This window comes from Schistocerca piceifrons, chromosome 10 (genome assembly GCF_021461385.2).
Source record: "Schistocerca piceifrons isolate TAMUIC-IGC-003096 chromosome 10, iqSchPice1.1, whole genome shotgun sequence".
Taxonomy (NCBI): domain Eukaryota; kingdom Metazoa; phylum Arthropoda; class Insecta; order Orthoptera; family Acrididae; genus Schistocerca; species Schistocerca piceifrons.
In genome coordinates this window covers 101693874-101712206 of record NC_060147.1, presented here as the reverse complement: position 1 = coordinate 101712206, position 18333 = coordinate 101693874, and the positions used below count along the sequence as shown (strand labels likewise).

Sequence of the window (18333 nt, the reverse complement as noted above, 5' to 3'; positions counted from 1 at the left end):
CTTGTGGTGGATGAAATAGCCATGGATCTGAACATCGACTTCTGTGAAGAACTTTCACAGTGCTTTGAAGCAAAAGGTGATGGCTTCTCTGTTACATAGGATGAAACCTGGGTACACTACCACAACCCAAAACAAAGAGAGCAAGCTAGGATTGGCACTGTTCTTCATCACCAAAACCTGAGAAATTCCAGATGCAGCTGTCTGCAGGGAAGGTTTTGCTGACTCTCTTTCAGGATGAACATAACATTGTCTTTGGACACTACAAACTAGGGGAAACATCATCATTGGTGTGCCATATTCCAATACGTTAAAAAATTATTTTTGGCCTCCAATAAGATTAAAGCAACATGGACTTCTGACTACAAGTATCATTTTTCAACATAATTCTTGGTGTCGTACTGCCTGTGCAACATTTTCAACCATCGATGACCAGCACTTTGACACTCTGTCACATCTGCCATACACAGCAGACCTCACAGTGAGTGATTACTACATGTGTAGACCACTCAAAGAGGTGATGGGAGGAAACAAATTTTGTTGTGATGGAGAGGGGCAGCAGGCTGTGCATGAGAGGCTGAGCACACAACTCAAAGAATTTCTTTTTTCAGAGGAAACTGTGCACTTCATGCACACTAGAGGAAGTGGGTCAAATGATAGGGAGACTATCACAATAAATAGTACACTTGTATTCCACTTTTGTCAACAGCAGAAATTTAAAAAATATATTTAAGATTTCCAGCTCATACAATGGGTTGCGTGAGTGTTTTGTAAGCAATCTTGAATTTGCAGCCTGATTGCATTGTTAAAGTATCCTACCAATTAAATAAATTCTGCCACTTCTCTACCTATGACTGAGCCTGTGTGATCATTCAACTTTGTTCTCCACCTGGATATTTGCAAGAGTTAACTTAATCTAACTGTGTTATCACTAATATTGAAACTGAAATGTCCTGGCAGTTTAAAACTGTGTGCCATACCAAGACTTAAACTCAGGACCTTTATCTTTCATGGGCAAGTGCTCTACCAACTGAGCTACTGAAGCATGACTCATGACCCATTCTCACAGCCTTACTTCCTCCAGTATCTTGTCTCCTACATTCCAGACTTCACAGAAGCTCTCCTGCAAACCTTGCAGAACTAGCACTCCTAAAAGAAACGATATTGTGGAGGTAGGAAACAAGACATCGGTGGAAGCAAAGCTGTGAGGATGGGTGTGAGTTGTGCATGGGTAACTCAGTCGGTACAGCACTTCTCAGCGAAAGGCAAGGGTCCCGACTTACAGTCTCAGTCCAGTACACAGATTTAATCCGCCAGGAAGTTTCGTATCAGCACACACTCCTCTGCACAGTGAAATTTTCATCCTGTTAGTTTCAAATTTCCTGTCAGATTAAAACAGTGCTGGATGAGGACTCAAAGCCAGGACCTGTACCCACAGCTTTAATCTCTTTGATCTGTCAGGGAGTTCCATATCAGTGTCCTCTGTGCTCCCAAGTGAAAATTTGGTCCTGGAAACAATTCCCCGGGCTGTGCTTAACCCATGTCTCCACAATACTGTGAATTTTGAAAGGTAGGAGATGAGATACCACCTGTGAAGGTGGGTCACAGGTCATGCTCGAGTAGCTCCTTTGGTAGAGCACTTGCTCACAAAAGGCAAAGACCCCCAGTTTTAGTCCCAGTCTGGGGCACAGTTTTGGACCACCAGGAGCTTTCAGATCAGTGCATACTCCGCTGCAGCATGAAAATTTCTTTCCAGAAACAGATCTTTTTTTTTCTATTTTGTTAAGTATGAAGTTTTACATTTTTGAACATTTGATGGAAGTTTCTAATCTCTGGACCACTTTGAAATCTTAAAACTGTGCATGTTTCACTTCAGAACCCAGAGGAGGGATCAAGTAGCAACAGCACTGTAGAAGACACAGTAAACAACATCCAGCCAGAGGATGGCTGCGACACAAAAGACCCTGAGAAAAAGGCCAAGAAGAACGTTAACCGCTGCGCAGTCTGTAACAGGAAGGTTGGTCTCACAGGTAATCTCCAGCAAATATCAACTCTGGTTTGTCACTTTTCCAAGTATATTCAGCCAAAAGTGAAGGTAACCTATAAAGGTTTGGAACTTGAACTATTGCACAGTAGTGCAACCTCAAACAACAATAACTCAGTGGGAAATGCTTAATTGAAATGGGCAGCCTCAGAGGTCACATCTTTGTATAATTGAAGGTGGCAGCAAAAGAAAGTACTAACCCTTAGTTTAATGAGGATTGGTCTGATCATTCCATCTGTTGTGCTTATGAGTAAACAACTCTATAACTAGGAAGTGCTGTTTACCATGTAATTTGTTTTGTGTTATTGTATTTACATTCTTGTCTTTGAAATTAACCAACTATATAACATTCAGCAATTCAAAATACACTCTTGTACATTAGCACTTTTTCTGCAGACCTCTTCAGTTGAGGTTTCAATGGAATCGCTCAGCCTCAACAGACACTTAATATCCTCAAACAGAAAGCTGTTCCCGTAGTTAGAAGAAAGAGCTGTTCACACCCATCTACAAGAAGGGTAGTAGAAGTGATCCACGAAACTAGTATCCAATATTCTTGACATAGATTTGTTGTAGAATTGCAGAACACATTCTAAGCTCAAATATAACGAGGTATCTCAAAAAGAATGACTCCCGCATGGCAACCAGCATGGACTCTGAAAGCATCAATCATGTGAAACCCAAGTCATACTTTCCTTACAGGACCTATTGAAAGCTTTGTATCAAGTCAGTGGGGTAGATGCAGTATTTCTTGATTTCTAAATATGGTTTCAATCAGTAACACATCTATGCTTATCATCAAAATTACTGTGATATGAGATTTCAAGCAAAATTTGTTACTGGATTGAGGATTTTTTGGTTGGGAGGATGCAGCAAGTTATCTTGAATGGACAGCCACTGAAAGATCTAGAAGCAGCTTCGGGTGTGCCTCAGGGTAGTGTTTTGGGGCCCTTGCTGTTCATTTTGTATATTAATGACCTTGCAGACAATATTTATAGTACCATCAGACTTTTCACAGATGATTTAGTTATCTGTAATGAAATACTGTTTGAAAGAAACTGCATAAATATTGAGTCAGATTTCTATAAGATTGCAAAGTGGTTCAGAAATTGGCAACTTGCTTTAAATGTTAAGAAAAGCAAAACTGTGCACTTCACGAAAGGGGACAAATGTAATATCCTGTGATTATAGTATCGCAGAGTCACCGTTGGAATAAGTCACTCGTACAAATTTGTACATTTTGTATGTGGAAAGGTCACATAGGCTCAGTCATGAGTAGAGTAGATCTTATACTTCACTTTGTTGGTAGAATGCTGGGGAAATACAACCTGTCTAAAAAGGAGACTGTTTACAATACACTTGTGTGGCCCATCCTAGAATGTTGCTCAAATGGTGTGGGACCCATACCAACCAGGACTAACAGAGGATGATAACTGTATGCAGAGATAGGTTCCACAAATGGTCACAGGCTATGCATTGCTCTAATATGGATCATGTGGACAAGATTAAATTAATTACAGCACACAGAAAGGCATTTAAACAATAATTTTGCTTACACTCCATACATGAATCGAAAAAGCCCTTTAGTGACTGGTACAGTGGGACATAACCCTCCGCTATGCACTTCACAGTGCTTTGCAGAGTGTAGATGTAGATGTAGATCCTGGCCTAATGTTATTCCCTAAGAACTTATTTCTAAATCTACATCTACATCTAGATCAATACTCTGCAAACCACTGTGAAGTGCATGGCAGAGGGTGCTTAGCATGGTGTCACAGGTTAGGACTTCTTCCTGGTCCATTTGCATATGGAGCATGAGAGAAAGGATTGTTTAGTTACCTGTATGTCTACTAAATTAGTCTAATTTTGTCTTTACATTCCCTGCACGAGCAACATTTATGACACTGTTGTATACTCATAGGTTTCTCACTTAATACCAGTTCTTGAAATTTTGTGGGATAAATTCAATCTATCTTCAAGAGTCTGTCAAATCATGTTTTTCAGTATTTAAATGATGCTCTCTCAAGAGCCTCACTTTAGTCCTCGTCCCACTGAAAAGATGAATGGAATAAGTGTTAGCACCAGTGCTGTTGAGAAACAGCTGTAATTATTAAAATAGAACAAAACTGCAGGCTCTGATGGAAATCCTGTCAGCCTATACTGAATTTGTGGCTGAGTTAGTCCCTCTTTTTCCTATAATCTATTGCAGATCCCTCAAATAAAAAACTGTGCCCAGTTCTTAGAAGAAAGCACAGGCACACTCATCCACAAGAAGGGCAGTAGAAGTGATCCACAGAACTGCAGTCCAATATCCTTGACATCAATTTGTTGTAGAATCTAAGAACATATTCTGAGTTCAAACATAATGAAGTATCTTGAACAGAATGACCTCCTCAATGCCAATCAGCGTGGTTTTCAAAAACATCGATCATGTGAAACCCAACACACACTTTTCTCACAATACATACTGATAGCTTTGGATCAAGTTAACGAGGTAGATGTAGTGTTCCTTGATTTTTGAAAGGCATTTAACTCAGTACTGCACCTGAATTTATTGTCAAAAGTAAGGTCATATGGGATGTCAAAGTGAAATTTCTGACTGGATTGAGGACTTTTTCGGCTGGAGGACACAGCATGTTACTTATGAAGGAGAGTCATAGTCAGATGTAGAAGTAACTTCAGATGTGCCTCAGGGATGTGTATTGGGACCCTTGCTGTTCATGTTGTATTTTAATGACCTTCCAGAGCAATAGTAACGTCAGGTTTTTGCAGATGAAGCAATTGTCTATAATGAAGTACTATATGACAGTCAGATCTTGATAAGATTTAAATTTCGTGCCGAGATTGGCAACTTGCTCTGAATGTTCAGAAATGTAAAATTTTGCACTTCACAAAATGAAAAAACATAGTATTCTATGACTATAATAATAATGAGTCACTGCTGGAATTGGCCAACCCACACAAAACAAATTTCTTTGTATGAAACTTTGTAGGGACATGAAATGGAATGTTCACATAGGTTCAGTCATAGGTAAAGCAGGTGGTAGATTTCGGTTTATTGGTAGAGTACTCAGGAAGTGCAATCAGTCTGCAAAAGAGAGGGGTTACAAATCACTCATGCAACCTGTTATAGAATATTGCAGAAGTATGTGGGACCCACACCAGGTAGGACTAACAGGGGATATTGAATGTATACAGAGAAGGACAGCACAAATGATCACAGATTTGTTTAATCCATGGGAGTGTCACAAAGATACTGAAGGAACTGAAATGGCAGACTCTTGAAGACAGATGTAAACTATACCAAGAAAGTCAATTAACAAAGTTTCAAGAACCAGCTTTAAATGATTACTCTAGGTATGTACTACAACCCCCTATGCATTGCTCACACAGGTACCAAGAGAATAAGATTAGAATAATTACTGCATGCACAGAGGCATTCAAACAATCATTCTTCCCATGCTCCATACATCAACGCAACAGGATAAAAACCTAATAACTAATATAATGGGACGTACCATCTGCCATGCACCTCATAGTGGTTTACAGAGTATAGATGTAGACATAGATTGTGTTTCCCTAGTATTCTTTTGATAATCTGAAGTCTGCTACCGGATTTACCCATGACTGAGTCTATGTCATTGTTCCATTTCATATCCCTACAAAGTGTTACATCCAGGTATTCCTATGAGTTGATATTACCAACTGTGCTCATTGATATTATAGTCGTAGGATATCATGGTTCTTTTAGTGAAGTGCATAATTTTTCATTTGTCGGGGATTTTCTCCACCCGGTTACTGGGTGTTTGTGTTGTCCTCACCATCTCATCACCATTCAGGAAGTGGTGAGACTGGAACTGGAAACTGGGAACTTGTACAGGTGTTGATGACCACGATGTTGAGTGCCCCACAAACTAACATCATCATCATCATCACTTTCTGTAACTTCAGAGCACAGTTATTGATTTGAGTGATCTGCAGAGTATTATGATTAAAAGAGGGGCTAACTTTGTCACAAATATTGTATAAAATATGACAGGATTTCCACTGGGCCCTAGAGCTTTGGTCATATTTTCCAGTATTAATTGTTATTCAGTATTATTGGCATTAATATCTAGATCACTCAACTTTACTGTGGTGTCAGAATTAAACTGCTTCAGTGAAGTGCACTTCTGAATTTGCTTTCCTGCTCTCGGTTTTGGTTCTTGTTTATCCATGAATTTGTAAGCACCAGCCCTGGTACCACTAACAGCCTTTTCATAGACTGTTATTGTGAAATGTGTTTTTATAACATTCTCCTATGGCAGTCATTGAAAGCTTCACACATAGTCCTTCTAAAGACCAAACATGTTTCACACAGCTTCCATCAGTAGTTGATGTTTCCTTGTATACAATTGAGAGTTCCTCCCATCATGAAATGTTCCATTAGATTCATATCTATCCAGTGCTTGTATTCTACTAAACTTGAGTCACAGTGTGTGCCTCTTTCCAAAGCTAAATATTTCAAGTTCCTCACTGTGATATGACACTGCCACTTAATTTACTTTCTGCTTGTTTTAGTTGCCCTCTGTACATTGGTAATTATTGTTGCCACAAATGGTTCATGGTCACTGATACCAGTTTCAGTGTGGACATCTTCAAAGATGTCTAGTCTATTTGTTGCCATTATATCTAATTTATTTCCATCATGAGTGGGCTTCTGAACATTCTGTTGTGCATAGTTCTCAGAGAAGAGATTTAGGAATGTTTTGCAGCATGTCTTGTCACATCCACTACTTACAAGTCTGTTACTTTCACAGTTGATTGTTGGACTATTAAAGTCTCCTTTGATGATACAATATGACTGGAGAATTTATGTAAACTGAGACTTCCTTCAAGTTTAGTGTTACATTTGGGGGAGTCAGGTGGTCGATAGAATGATCCAATTATAAATTTATGCCCAACTTTGATACTAATTCTTGCCAAACTATCTTGCATGAAGCTTCAGTTTCTATTGTGGTGGATGTGACTTTTGGATCTACTGTGACAGATATGTCACCCCCATTTCCCATTTGCTTCTTCTTTTGATATACACTACAAAACAGTAATTGCCATCAATTGTGGTTTTTAGCCAGCTTTTGGTGCCTAGTATAATGCGAGCTCCACTGCTTTTTAGGAGCATGTTATACTATGTGACTTTGTAGCAAATACTTTGGCTGTTTATCACTAGAGTATTTGACAGATTATTGCCTGATGAACATATGTCTTAGTTGAAGGTAAAATTTCAAAAAATAGTGGTAATCAGAGATACAGTAAAATTAATTAATAATTAACATAGTGTGGGGATGACTTCCACAGGCTATTCTATAGACAAATATTTAATTAAACACAAGCAGCATTTTAAGTGGAGCAGAAAAATATGTTTTCTTTGTCATTAAATGTGTATGGCACCTTTTGCATGAGTAATGACAAATATTAAAGTATTTACTATTGTTCAGTTTAAGCTGCTGTACTATTTAATATTATATGTGAAGTTTCTAGACATCTGGATGGACAATGAACTGAGGTGGCATGGCGAAACATTAACCAAATAATCAATTCTGTCTTCTTTGCATATAAAATTTTCATCACGATGTCAATCTTCAGATTAGAATGCTAACATAGTTTCACTCATCAGTGTCATGTGGCTTAATCTTCTGTGGCAAGGTAACAAATATCAAAAAGTTAACTAAAAAAGTGTGCAATAAGGATACTGCATAAAGCTGGTAACTGAACATCTTGCAGAAGTCTATCGAGAGGCCTAGGGACTCTTATACTTACATGAATCAGGATCAGAAGCTTACTGTCTCATATCATAAAAGTTAACTCGGTGATTTATTATACAGGAGACTTGTTAAACATAATACTGTACTAAAGTTTTAGGGTATTTTGGTGTTCTACAATCTAACTGTAATACATAATTTAATTTCAAATAATGGGAAGTATGGTTTGGAATACCAGAAATAGATTGCTACTCACCATACAGATGGCATGTTGAGAGTTGCTAACAGGCACAATGAAAATGCTGTTGCAAACAGAGCTTTCAGCAAAAGCTATCTTCAGAAAATAAAAGAAAATGCACATACCCACACAGTCACCATCTTGTTGAAAGTAAAACCTGTCACTCCCATATAATTCATGAATGTTAGGTAAAATAGATGTATCTAACTTCTCTAGGTACACGTCACCAGTAACTGTGCCGTCAAACAACAACAGCCCAATCAAACCCCAATAAGATTGTCCACAATTCACATTCACTCCTCATAAAATCACAATTTTGTCCACAATGACATGCAGATTTCCAGCAGTACTGAAAATGCATTTAGGTGGTTCACTGTATCACTGAGTTTAAATTCCACCTCATCAGACCACACAATCATCTCTGCAAACATTTCATTGTTGCACACCATGCCATAAACCACTTGCTGTGCTCAATTCTACAATCTGCATCATCCTCATTCATTACATGTAGCAATTTTTGTGTGTAGCACTTGTCTCAAATGCATACAATTGTTCCATATGTTGGAGGCTCTATCTGAAACTCACTTTGCCATTGGCCTTGACCCTCATCAGTGTCTTCAGACTTCATGTACCACTTCAAAACAGCCTTTCTGTCATCACGTTAATTTGGAGAACTGTATCACATAACAAAACATGATGATGACTATATTGTGACTACCAGGACAATAAATCATTAAACTACAAAAAATGAGACATCTCAAATAACTAATTTGAAGGTTATGGGCAATTAAGCAGTGAATACATTATTTTGGGCCACTATATATAAACAAAGTATGAGAATACCTCTCCTTCAATTTATCAAAATTTTTGGACTTGAGGATGTAAATTCTGGCTAACTGAAATGTTTCTTTTAAATAGATTTTCAGTTTTCCAGCTTACACACAGCCGATAGTGGCCTGTGAAAGTTAAGCTGAAGTTTTATTTGAAATATTAGTTGTAAACAAGTAGGAATAATTAGCTTTTTTTCTTTCAATATACACATTTAAATTCATCTAGAAGTAGATGCCATGACTGTCACAGTGAATAGCTTAGCTAATAGTTGTGCTTTGTTGCTAGTATACTTTGCAGAAGTTATTGTATAATTCTGTTATTGTATAACCTCATCTACATACACATGATCACAGTTCACAAATAAGTGTTTGGCAGGGTTTTGTAGAACCACTTTCAGACTATTTCTTGACTGTTCAACTCACAAATGGCACATAAGAAAAACGAATGCCTAAATCTTTCAATAAAAGCTCTGATTTCTCTTGCTTTTTATGGTGGTCATTTCTCCTTATGTGTGTGGGAGACAACAAAATACTTTCACATTCAGAGCAGAAAGCTGATGACTGCAATTTCATGAAAAGATATCGTCACAATGAAAAATGCCTTTGTTTTCATGATTGACAGCCTGAATTCATTGTATCATGACTCTCTACCCTATTTTGCAATGATGCCAAATGAGCTGCTCTTCTTTGGACTCTTTTGGTGTCCTTCATCATTTCTGGTCAGCATCCCATACCATGGCAGTAATATTGCAGAAGAGGATGGACAAGCTCAGTGCCGGCAGTTTCTTTAGAATATTTGGTGCACCTTCTCTGTATTCTGCCAATAAAATGCAGTCTTCAGTATGCCTTCCTCACAATACTTCCTGTGTGGCTCCGATGAAAATTGTTCATAATTGTAATCCCTAGGTATTTAATTGAACTGACAACATTTAAATTTGTGTGATTTATTGTGTAATTGAAATTTGACACTTTTTTAGCACTCCTGTGGAGCACCAAATATTTTATTATTTGGGATCAATTGCCACTTTTCACACCATGCAGTTATAGATATCTTGTCCAAATCATTTTACAGTTCATTTTGATCTCCTGATGACATTACGAGATAGGAAGCAACAGTAAGTATCCTGTAAAAAAAATCAAAGAGGATTGCTCAGATGGTCTCATAAATCATTGATACAGATGAAATGATCTTGAGGCATTATTGGCTGGGAGACAATGTCTGGGTTAGTTCAGCCACCTAGTTCAAGTATTTCTATTTGTTGCCACTTTGGTAACACAGACACCCTGTACCCAAGCAGAGAAAATCTCCAACCCATCCAGGAATCGAATGTGGGGCCCAGGATCCGGAGGCAGTCATACTAATCACCAGACCACAAGCTGTCAACTACTTATATAGGGTGATTCAGCTGCCCCTACTGCTCTTGTTTTATGCGACATACAATGTTACAACTGATCTTCATAAACAACACATGAAATTTTCTACATCTACATCTATACCCTGCAAACTACTGTGAGGTGCATGGCAGGGGGTACATCCCATTGGACCAGTTATTAGACTATCTTCCTCTTCCATCCACATATGGAGCACAGGAAGAATGATGGTTTCAATGCTTCTGTACATGCAGTAATTGTTTGAACCTTGTCCTCACAATCACTATGTGAGCGATACCTAGGGAACTATAGCATATCTCTAGAGTAACCATTTAAAGCCGGTTCTTGAATTTTGTTAGTAGATTTTCTTGGGATAGTTTACTTCTGTCTTAAAATAGTCTGCTAGTTAGTTCCTTAAGTATCTCGGTGAGATTCTCCTATGGATTAAACAAACCTGTGATCATTTGTGCTGTCCTTCTCTGTATACATTCAATATTCCCTGTTAGTCCTATCTGGTGTGAGTCCCACATACTTCTGCAATATTCTATAACTGGTTTCAGGAGTGATTTGTAAGCAGTCTCTTTTGCAGACTGATTGCACTTCCCCAGTACTCTACCAATAAACCAAAGTCTGCCATCTGCTTTACCAGTGACTGAACATATGTGATCTTTCCATTTCATATCCCTACAAAGTGTTACACAAAGATATTTGTTGCCGGCTGAAGTGGCTGTGCGGTTCTAGGCGCTGCAGTCTGGAACCGTGAGACCGCTATGGTTGCAGGTTCGAATCCTGCCTCGGGCACGGATGTGAGTGATTTCCTTAGGTTAGATAGGTTTAACTAGTTCTAAGTTCTAGGGGACTAATGACCCCAGAAGTTGAGTCCCATAGTGCTCAGAGCCAAAGATATTTGTTTTGTATGAGTTGGCCAATTCCAGCAGTGAGTCATTGATATTATAGAATACTACATTTTTTCATTTTGTGAAGTGCAAAATTTTGCATTTCTGAACATTTAGAGTAAGCTGCCAAGCTCTGCATCATGTTGAAATCTTATCAAGATCTGACTGATTATTATGCAGCTTCTCTCAGACAGTACTTCATTATACATAGTACTTCATTTGCAAAAAGTCTGATTTTACTGTTAATATTGTCTACAAGGTCATTAATATACAACATGAACAGCAAGGGCCCCAACACACTTCCCTGGGACACATATGAAGTTACTTCTACATCTGATGATGACTCTACATTCAGGATAACATGCTATGTCCTCTCTACCAGAAAGTCCTCAATCCAGTCACAAAATTTCACTTCATACTCCGTATGATCATACTTTTGACATTAAGTTTAGGTGAGGTACTGATTCAAATGGTTTTCAGAAATCAGGAAATACAGCATCTACCAGACTGCTTTGTCCAAAGCTTTCAGTACAACATATGAGAAAGGTGCAAATTGGGTTTCACATGGTCGATGTTTGCGAAAAACATCCTTGTTGGCATTGAGGAGGTCATTCTGTTCAAGATATCTCCTTGCATTTGAGCTCAGAATACGTTCTAAGATTCTACAATAAATTGATGTCAAGGATATTTGACGGTACTTTTGTGGATCACTTCTACTACCCTTCTTGTACACCGGTGCGACATATGCTAACTCAGCCACAAATTCAGTATAGAATCTCATAGGGATTTCATCTGGCCCTGGAGCTTTGTTCAGTTTTTCAACTTCAGCTGTTTCTCAACACAACTGACATTAATACTTATTTCATTCATGTTTTCAGTGGTACGAGGATTAAATTGGGGCAACTCTCCTGGGTTTTCCTTTGTAAGGGAACATTTGAAAATGGAGTTAAACATTTCAGCTTTTGCTTTGCTCCCCTCAATTTCAGATCCTGTCTCAATCGCTAGGGACCGAACACTAACTTTGGTGCTGCCAACAGTCTTTACATATGACCAGAATTTCTTTGGGTTCTGCAAAATATCACTTGACAGTACTCTGCTATTGCAGTCATTGAAGGCATCACACATTGCTCTCTTAACAGCCAAATGTGTTTCATTCAGCATCTCTCTTTCTGTAGCCCTACGCTTTGTTTTACATTTATTATGCAGTAATCTCTGTTTCTTTAGAAGTTTCATTAAAGTGACTGTATACCGTGAAGGTTCCCTCCCATTATGAACAGCTCTACTGGATACATATCTATCCAGTGCACCTCCAACTATTCTTTTATACTTGAGCCAGAGTTTCTCTTCATGGAGAATGTAAAATCAAATAACTTTCAGCCATCTAATTTCCAAACTGTTATTTTATTTGGCTTTCAGGCTCAGTGGTTTATTACTGCATCTTCAGGCCCCCTGACCGACATGTGGGAAGATTCCAACCTCAGTTCTGGTCAAAACAGGGGTCAGACTACAGATCTACAGATACTGTACTCACAACCCCCTGCCCTTGCAGGGGGTTCTGTGGGGACAACCACTATGATATACATCACTGACATCACTGAGTAAACTATCTGTGGCTTGACCAGAGACTTCAGTTCATTCTTAGTGTTTATGGTGAACAGTCATGTGTCTTTTGCTTGTGTATATATTCGCCCAATAAAGTGTAAGTTTTCCATAGCATGTCATACCTCCTTTGTGTGGTAGCTGCATTGTATCTGACTTCCACAAATATAACTGTCAAAACAACTTTTTTCAACGCGCTGATTTTTCTGTTAATTTTACTGTGTTAGATAGTGATAGTAGTAGTAGTAGTAGATGGGAGTGGAGTTGGTGACTGTGGAAATGGTAGGTACAAATGCATGTGACCAATTGTTCTGTGACCAGCACTTTCATGAGATATGACTGGGCTGTTTGTCAAATTGATTCTGCATAAATCAAAGTGGCTGGAACTTTCGCAAGGCACAACTCAGTTGTTTGTTGAATTGATTCTGCACAGATTCATGTGACCAGCCTTGACGTAGCTAGAACTTTTGTGAGATATGACTGGACCATTTATTGAAGTTTCAGTGGGTTTTGTATGGGTGTTTAACCAGAGATATCACTGTAACTGATGTCGTAAACATCTAATGTGTCCTCACAGGACACCAATGATATGTCTGATAAAGTGGGGTTGAGGTGTTGGTGGTGAGGATGTTGGCATGTGGAGACTTTGATGTGATCAAAGTGATGGAATATGTTGAAAGGGTGGTGTGACTAATGTGATCTGCTAATTTATTTGCTGGTGAGAAGTTCATTGGATGCAGCCTTTGAGGTGGCCATTCAGGTGGACTGGAGGCTGTGCAGAGGCAGGGATGCCGAATACTGACCTGTTTCAGGTCGTGGCTGAAGCTAGTGTAGACAGAGATGCTACGTTAGAGTCCAGCATTGTTGTTGTGAGCTCGGGTCGGCAAGGGATGCCCGAGTTGTCCTTGATGGATGGAGGCAAATTGTGCAATTGAATATGGTCAAAATGTAATGTGATTGTTCATTTGTGATACCAATCATTACAAATGACTTGTCAACAATTGTGGACCAGGCTTGAGGTTGACCCAGGTGAAACTGAGTGTATTCCATGTCTGACCCTGGTGTGGCATGAATGTTTGAAATACAAGCAGCTAGCGGCAACAAAGGTGGGTCAGATGAATTGATCCGTGACATGAAAGACACACTGACTGTGGCAAATAAATGTGAATTTGAGCTATCAGAATATTGCAGTTCAGTGGTTTTGTAGTATTTCTGCAGGGCTGGAACAGCAATAAAGTCCCACAGTAGATCATCTGTTGCTTTTCATTGTCCAGCAGTAACATCATAAGTAAAAGCATGACACTGAAGCAATTCACTTGCACTATTAATCACTGTAGGCTGTCACAGAGATGGGTAAGAAGCATTGCACGGTCCAGAATGAAAAATGTCACGATAGCATGCAAATTTCAGCACACAATAGTTACACGTAGATCACATTTATCATAGTGTAGAAGCTGTTTTGACATCAAAATTAACTCATGAGTGGTCATCATGAATTTTTGGGGTCACCAGCATGGAAGTCAGGCACAGTGTGGGTATGATATTAATGAGGAATGACACAGTACAGTAAACTTACACTTTATTGGATGAATATATACACAGGTAAAAGTCACAAGACTGTTCATCATGTACGCTAAGAATGAACTGAAGTCTCTGGTCAAGTCACGGTTACTGAACACCCACCATGTCAGCAATGTATATCAAAGTGGATGTACCTGTATATTAAATATCTAGTTTTATCTCTGGTTGCTAGTTTGATATCTAAATGACCATAGCGCTATCTGTAATAGAACAGTAGTTATTAGTTTCTCTGTGTTATATATGTATTATATCACTAAAGATTTGTTTGGAGTGAGCATTGTTATTTTCCATGCAGTTAACAAGAATTACAAGAATTGACAATCCTTGATTAACTAATTGGATAATAATTCATAAAAGAGGAGTAGTCAACAAAAATATTTTTGCTTTTTTCAACTGAAATGGTTTCACAGTTGTTTAGAATTTCTCAATTAGAGCTTATTGAATACTTTAACATCAGAACAGTGACACCTTGTGATATATACATCACCACCATCAGCAACAGTGGTCTTTCCATTTAGTTTTACCAAAGATTTGGTTGTTTTATTTTAACTTCCTGCTACATAGTCTGACATTCCACATAACTGAAAGCTCTCTTTTTTATGGTGCGGTTTATGGAAAACAATGTGTTAATAAATAGTACTGCTTGCATAGATCAACACACAGTGCTTTGGAAAGGACAGATTGCTACTCACTGCACAGAAGAGTTGCTGAGTCATAGACAGGCACAATGAAACAGACTGCTAAAATATTAAAGCTTTTGGATAAAGTCGATCTGTGGTAGAGAAGACACACATACATTCACACAAGTGCAACTGACAACACACATAGCCACTGTCACAGGGCACTAGATCCCAAGGATTACTGCGTCTGAAACAGCAGCAATCAGAAAATTCTCTGCCACAGTTTTGAGTACCTGTCATTGGGCTCTGAAATGGAGAATATTCTCCCACTATTCTCCCAGTCTACCCCACCATGGTTTTCCACTGCCTACCAAATCCAATCTGAATCATCGTCCTTACTCTACCCCTGCTCCTAGCCCCTTGCCTCATGGCTCTTATCCCTGTAATAGACCTAGATGCAAGACTTGTCTCAACATCCTTCTGCTGTCAGCCACTCCAGTCCTGCCATAGATGTATCCTGCCCCATCAAAGGCCACCTGTGAAAGCAGCCATGTGGTCTACCATCTAAGCTGCAACTACTGTCCTGCTTTCTATACGGGTGAGACACCAACCATCTGTCTGTGTGCAATAATGGCCACTAACAAATGGTGGCCGAGAGACAGCTAGCTCTCTCAGTTGCTACACGTGCCACCCAATGTGATGTGCTCCACTTCAATCACTGCTTCACAGTCAGTGCCATCTGGATTCTTCCTATCAACACAGCTGCTCTGAATTGTGGAGATGGGATCTCTCCCTGCAGCATATCCTTCATTCCCGTAACCACCTTCTCCCACCTACCCGTCTATTTCCACATTCCCATACCGGTACTACTGGTGTATATCCCACCAACCCACCGACAAGTCCTTTCTCCTTCTCTCCTCTTCCTCCCCTCCCCACCCCTCCTCCAACACAGCTTCCCGACACTCCACCTGACAGCCTTACCTCATCACCTAGTGCCCTCTCCTTACTCCTACCACCCACCTTTTACTGCTGCTCTGTCAGATGCAGTGACAGTCAGGCTCTAGCATCCTGAAACAGTGGCTGTGGCTGTGAGAGTCATGCTTGTGTGAATGTGTGTGTTTTCTAATACAGAAGAAGGAGTCTGTCAAAAATCTTTCATATTTCAGCAGTCTTTTTCATTGTGCCTGTCTACAACTCAGTGCCTCTCCTGCTTGGTGAGTAGCAATCTGTCTGTTCCATATCATTGTTATTCCTGTTGTTGTTTTGATTTCTATCTTGTGACACACTAAGATAAGCCGCAATCAGATCAAACATGTACAACATGTAAATGACCCTCAGTCGGGTACACCAACTAGCTTGACTGTGGTTTTCAGGTAATTTTCCACACTTGTTTAGGCAAATGCCAGGCTGGTCCCCCATTCTTGACCTCATAAAATGCAATATACAAACTGAATGGATACATACACAGAACAAAGTTCACATGATTTGCAGACAGGCAGTGCCCACAGTTTCCCTCCCTTAGGTCAGGTGGTGATTGTGGCAACAGAAAGGACAACTGGTATTGGTCCACAAAATTAAAAGAAAAAAAATTGTCAAACCATTAAAAATAGAGGACCCAATGCAACAGGATAAATGCAAGGTAAGGGAGAAATCCATACAAATTATGAAAAGACAACAGTCACCATGGGGGTAAGAACCTCCTACCTATCACAGTTCAGGAGATATGACATCATAAACAATGAGATGCATGAAAAATTGGTGCATCATGCATGATATTTGCATTTATTACCTTTGCTACTAACTCTTTTTGGAACATATTTCACAAGCAGTGCTGACATATGCTGCTGAATGTACCTGCACAAATATATAATTGCATGACACACAGTTCAATAAATATGTCATAAACACTGAGATGAGTGAAAAATGCTGCATTATGCATGAAGTTTTAATAGATTTAGTCTTTACTACTAAGACACTCCTGCAGTTGAGTCACCTTACAGAAATCCCTTACACCTGGTACCACTTTTGATGACTGTCAACGGCATAGCAGAAATGATTGTAGGTGAAAACGATGGGTGATTATAGATTTATGAAAAGGTGTTGCTATAGAGACATTTACAAAATCAAATTTTAGACACACAAAGCAGTTATGCCCAGTATACAGAAACTGTTTAGGATCATCTCACACTAGGTCTACTGAATGATTTCAAAGATGTTTTCTGAATACATTTAAATGGAATTTTTTTTATATTATACTACAAACACAGTTCATTTTTTGTTTTTGTTTCTGATAGAAAATTGGCAAAATGAATATCCGGGCAATACCAGGTTTGTCAGCTAATGTGTCTGAATGAACAACTGAATGTTTCCTGACATGACATAAAATTTTACTGTCGTGCAGCTGGGCAGTTTATGTGAAAGTTATACTTAGTCTACAACGTAAACAGCACTTACAACTCAGTTTTCAACTGCAATGCTCTGTGAATTCATGTATTCTGTCCAGACTGAAGCATATTTTGCCCAGGTTTCTTGTGCCGGTGCGGAGGCCTGTTCTGTGCCGTCCACCGCTACAGCGACAAGCACCAGTGCACATTCGACTACCGCGAGATGGGCGCCGAAGAGATACGCCGAAACAACCCCGTCGTCGTTGGAGAGAAGGTCAAGAAGATCTGAGCTGCCACCCTGTCTTGGACCCTGGCTAGTTGAGAAATTATGTCACTCCTTTCAACTGCTGCAGATTGCAGCTCATAACAGCTTCAAAGAAAAAACTGACTGAGAAAAGCATATCACATTAACTTTCTGATAAGCATGCAACTGGCATTTTACACAAAATCCTTAAAATTTTAGTTCAAATAAATTTTTGAAAGACTACCCATAATTTACTTATGTTTAATTATCACTGTGAATATTAATATACATTAGAAACAAAGATGATGTGACTTACCAAACGAAAGCGCTGGCATGTTGATAGTCACACAAACAAACACAAAAATTCACACAAAATTCGAGCTTTCGCGACCCAAGGTCACTTCATCAGGAAAGAGGGAAGGAGAGGGAAAGACAAAAGGATGTGGGTTTTAAGGGAGAGGGTAAGGAGTCATTCCAATCCCGGGAGCAGAAAGACTTACCTTGGGGGGAAAAAGGGACAGGTATACACTCGCGCACACACACACACACACACACACACACACACACACATATACAGACACAAGCAGACATTTGGTTATGCAAATTGTTTCACAATTCCTATAACAGACTTCTATGAGTTGTAGAGGGTACTTATAAAGTTTTGGTAATGAACACATGTTCAGAAATGACCAATTTGGCTGTAAAATCAAATCACTTTGAGATCTCCCACTTAAGACAGTATGAAAATAGCAGTAAATGTAGCTCCATCCTCCTACGTCCAGAGTGCGGGG

The 18333-nt window shown here is 39.2% G+C and overlaps 1 protein-coding gene across 1 annotated transcript in view; it reads left to right on the top strand.

Annotated features, from left to right (window-relative positions):
- Positions 1-17587, top strand: part of LOC124718722 (zinc finger A20 and AN1 domain-containing stress-associated protein 9-like) — a 144741-nt gene extending 127154 nt beyond the window's left edge. The window contains exons 3-4 of the mRNA XM_047244340.1: positions 1874-2027; positions 17439-17587. Of these exons, the coding sequence (XP_047100296.1) occupies positions 1874-2027; positions 17439-17587 (303 nt within the window). The remainder of the gene's footprint in view (positions 1-1873; positions 2028-17438) is intronic.
- Positions 17588-18333: the final 746 nt, after the last annotated feature.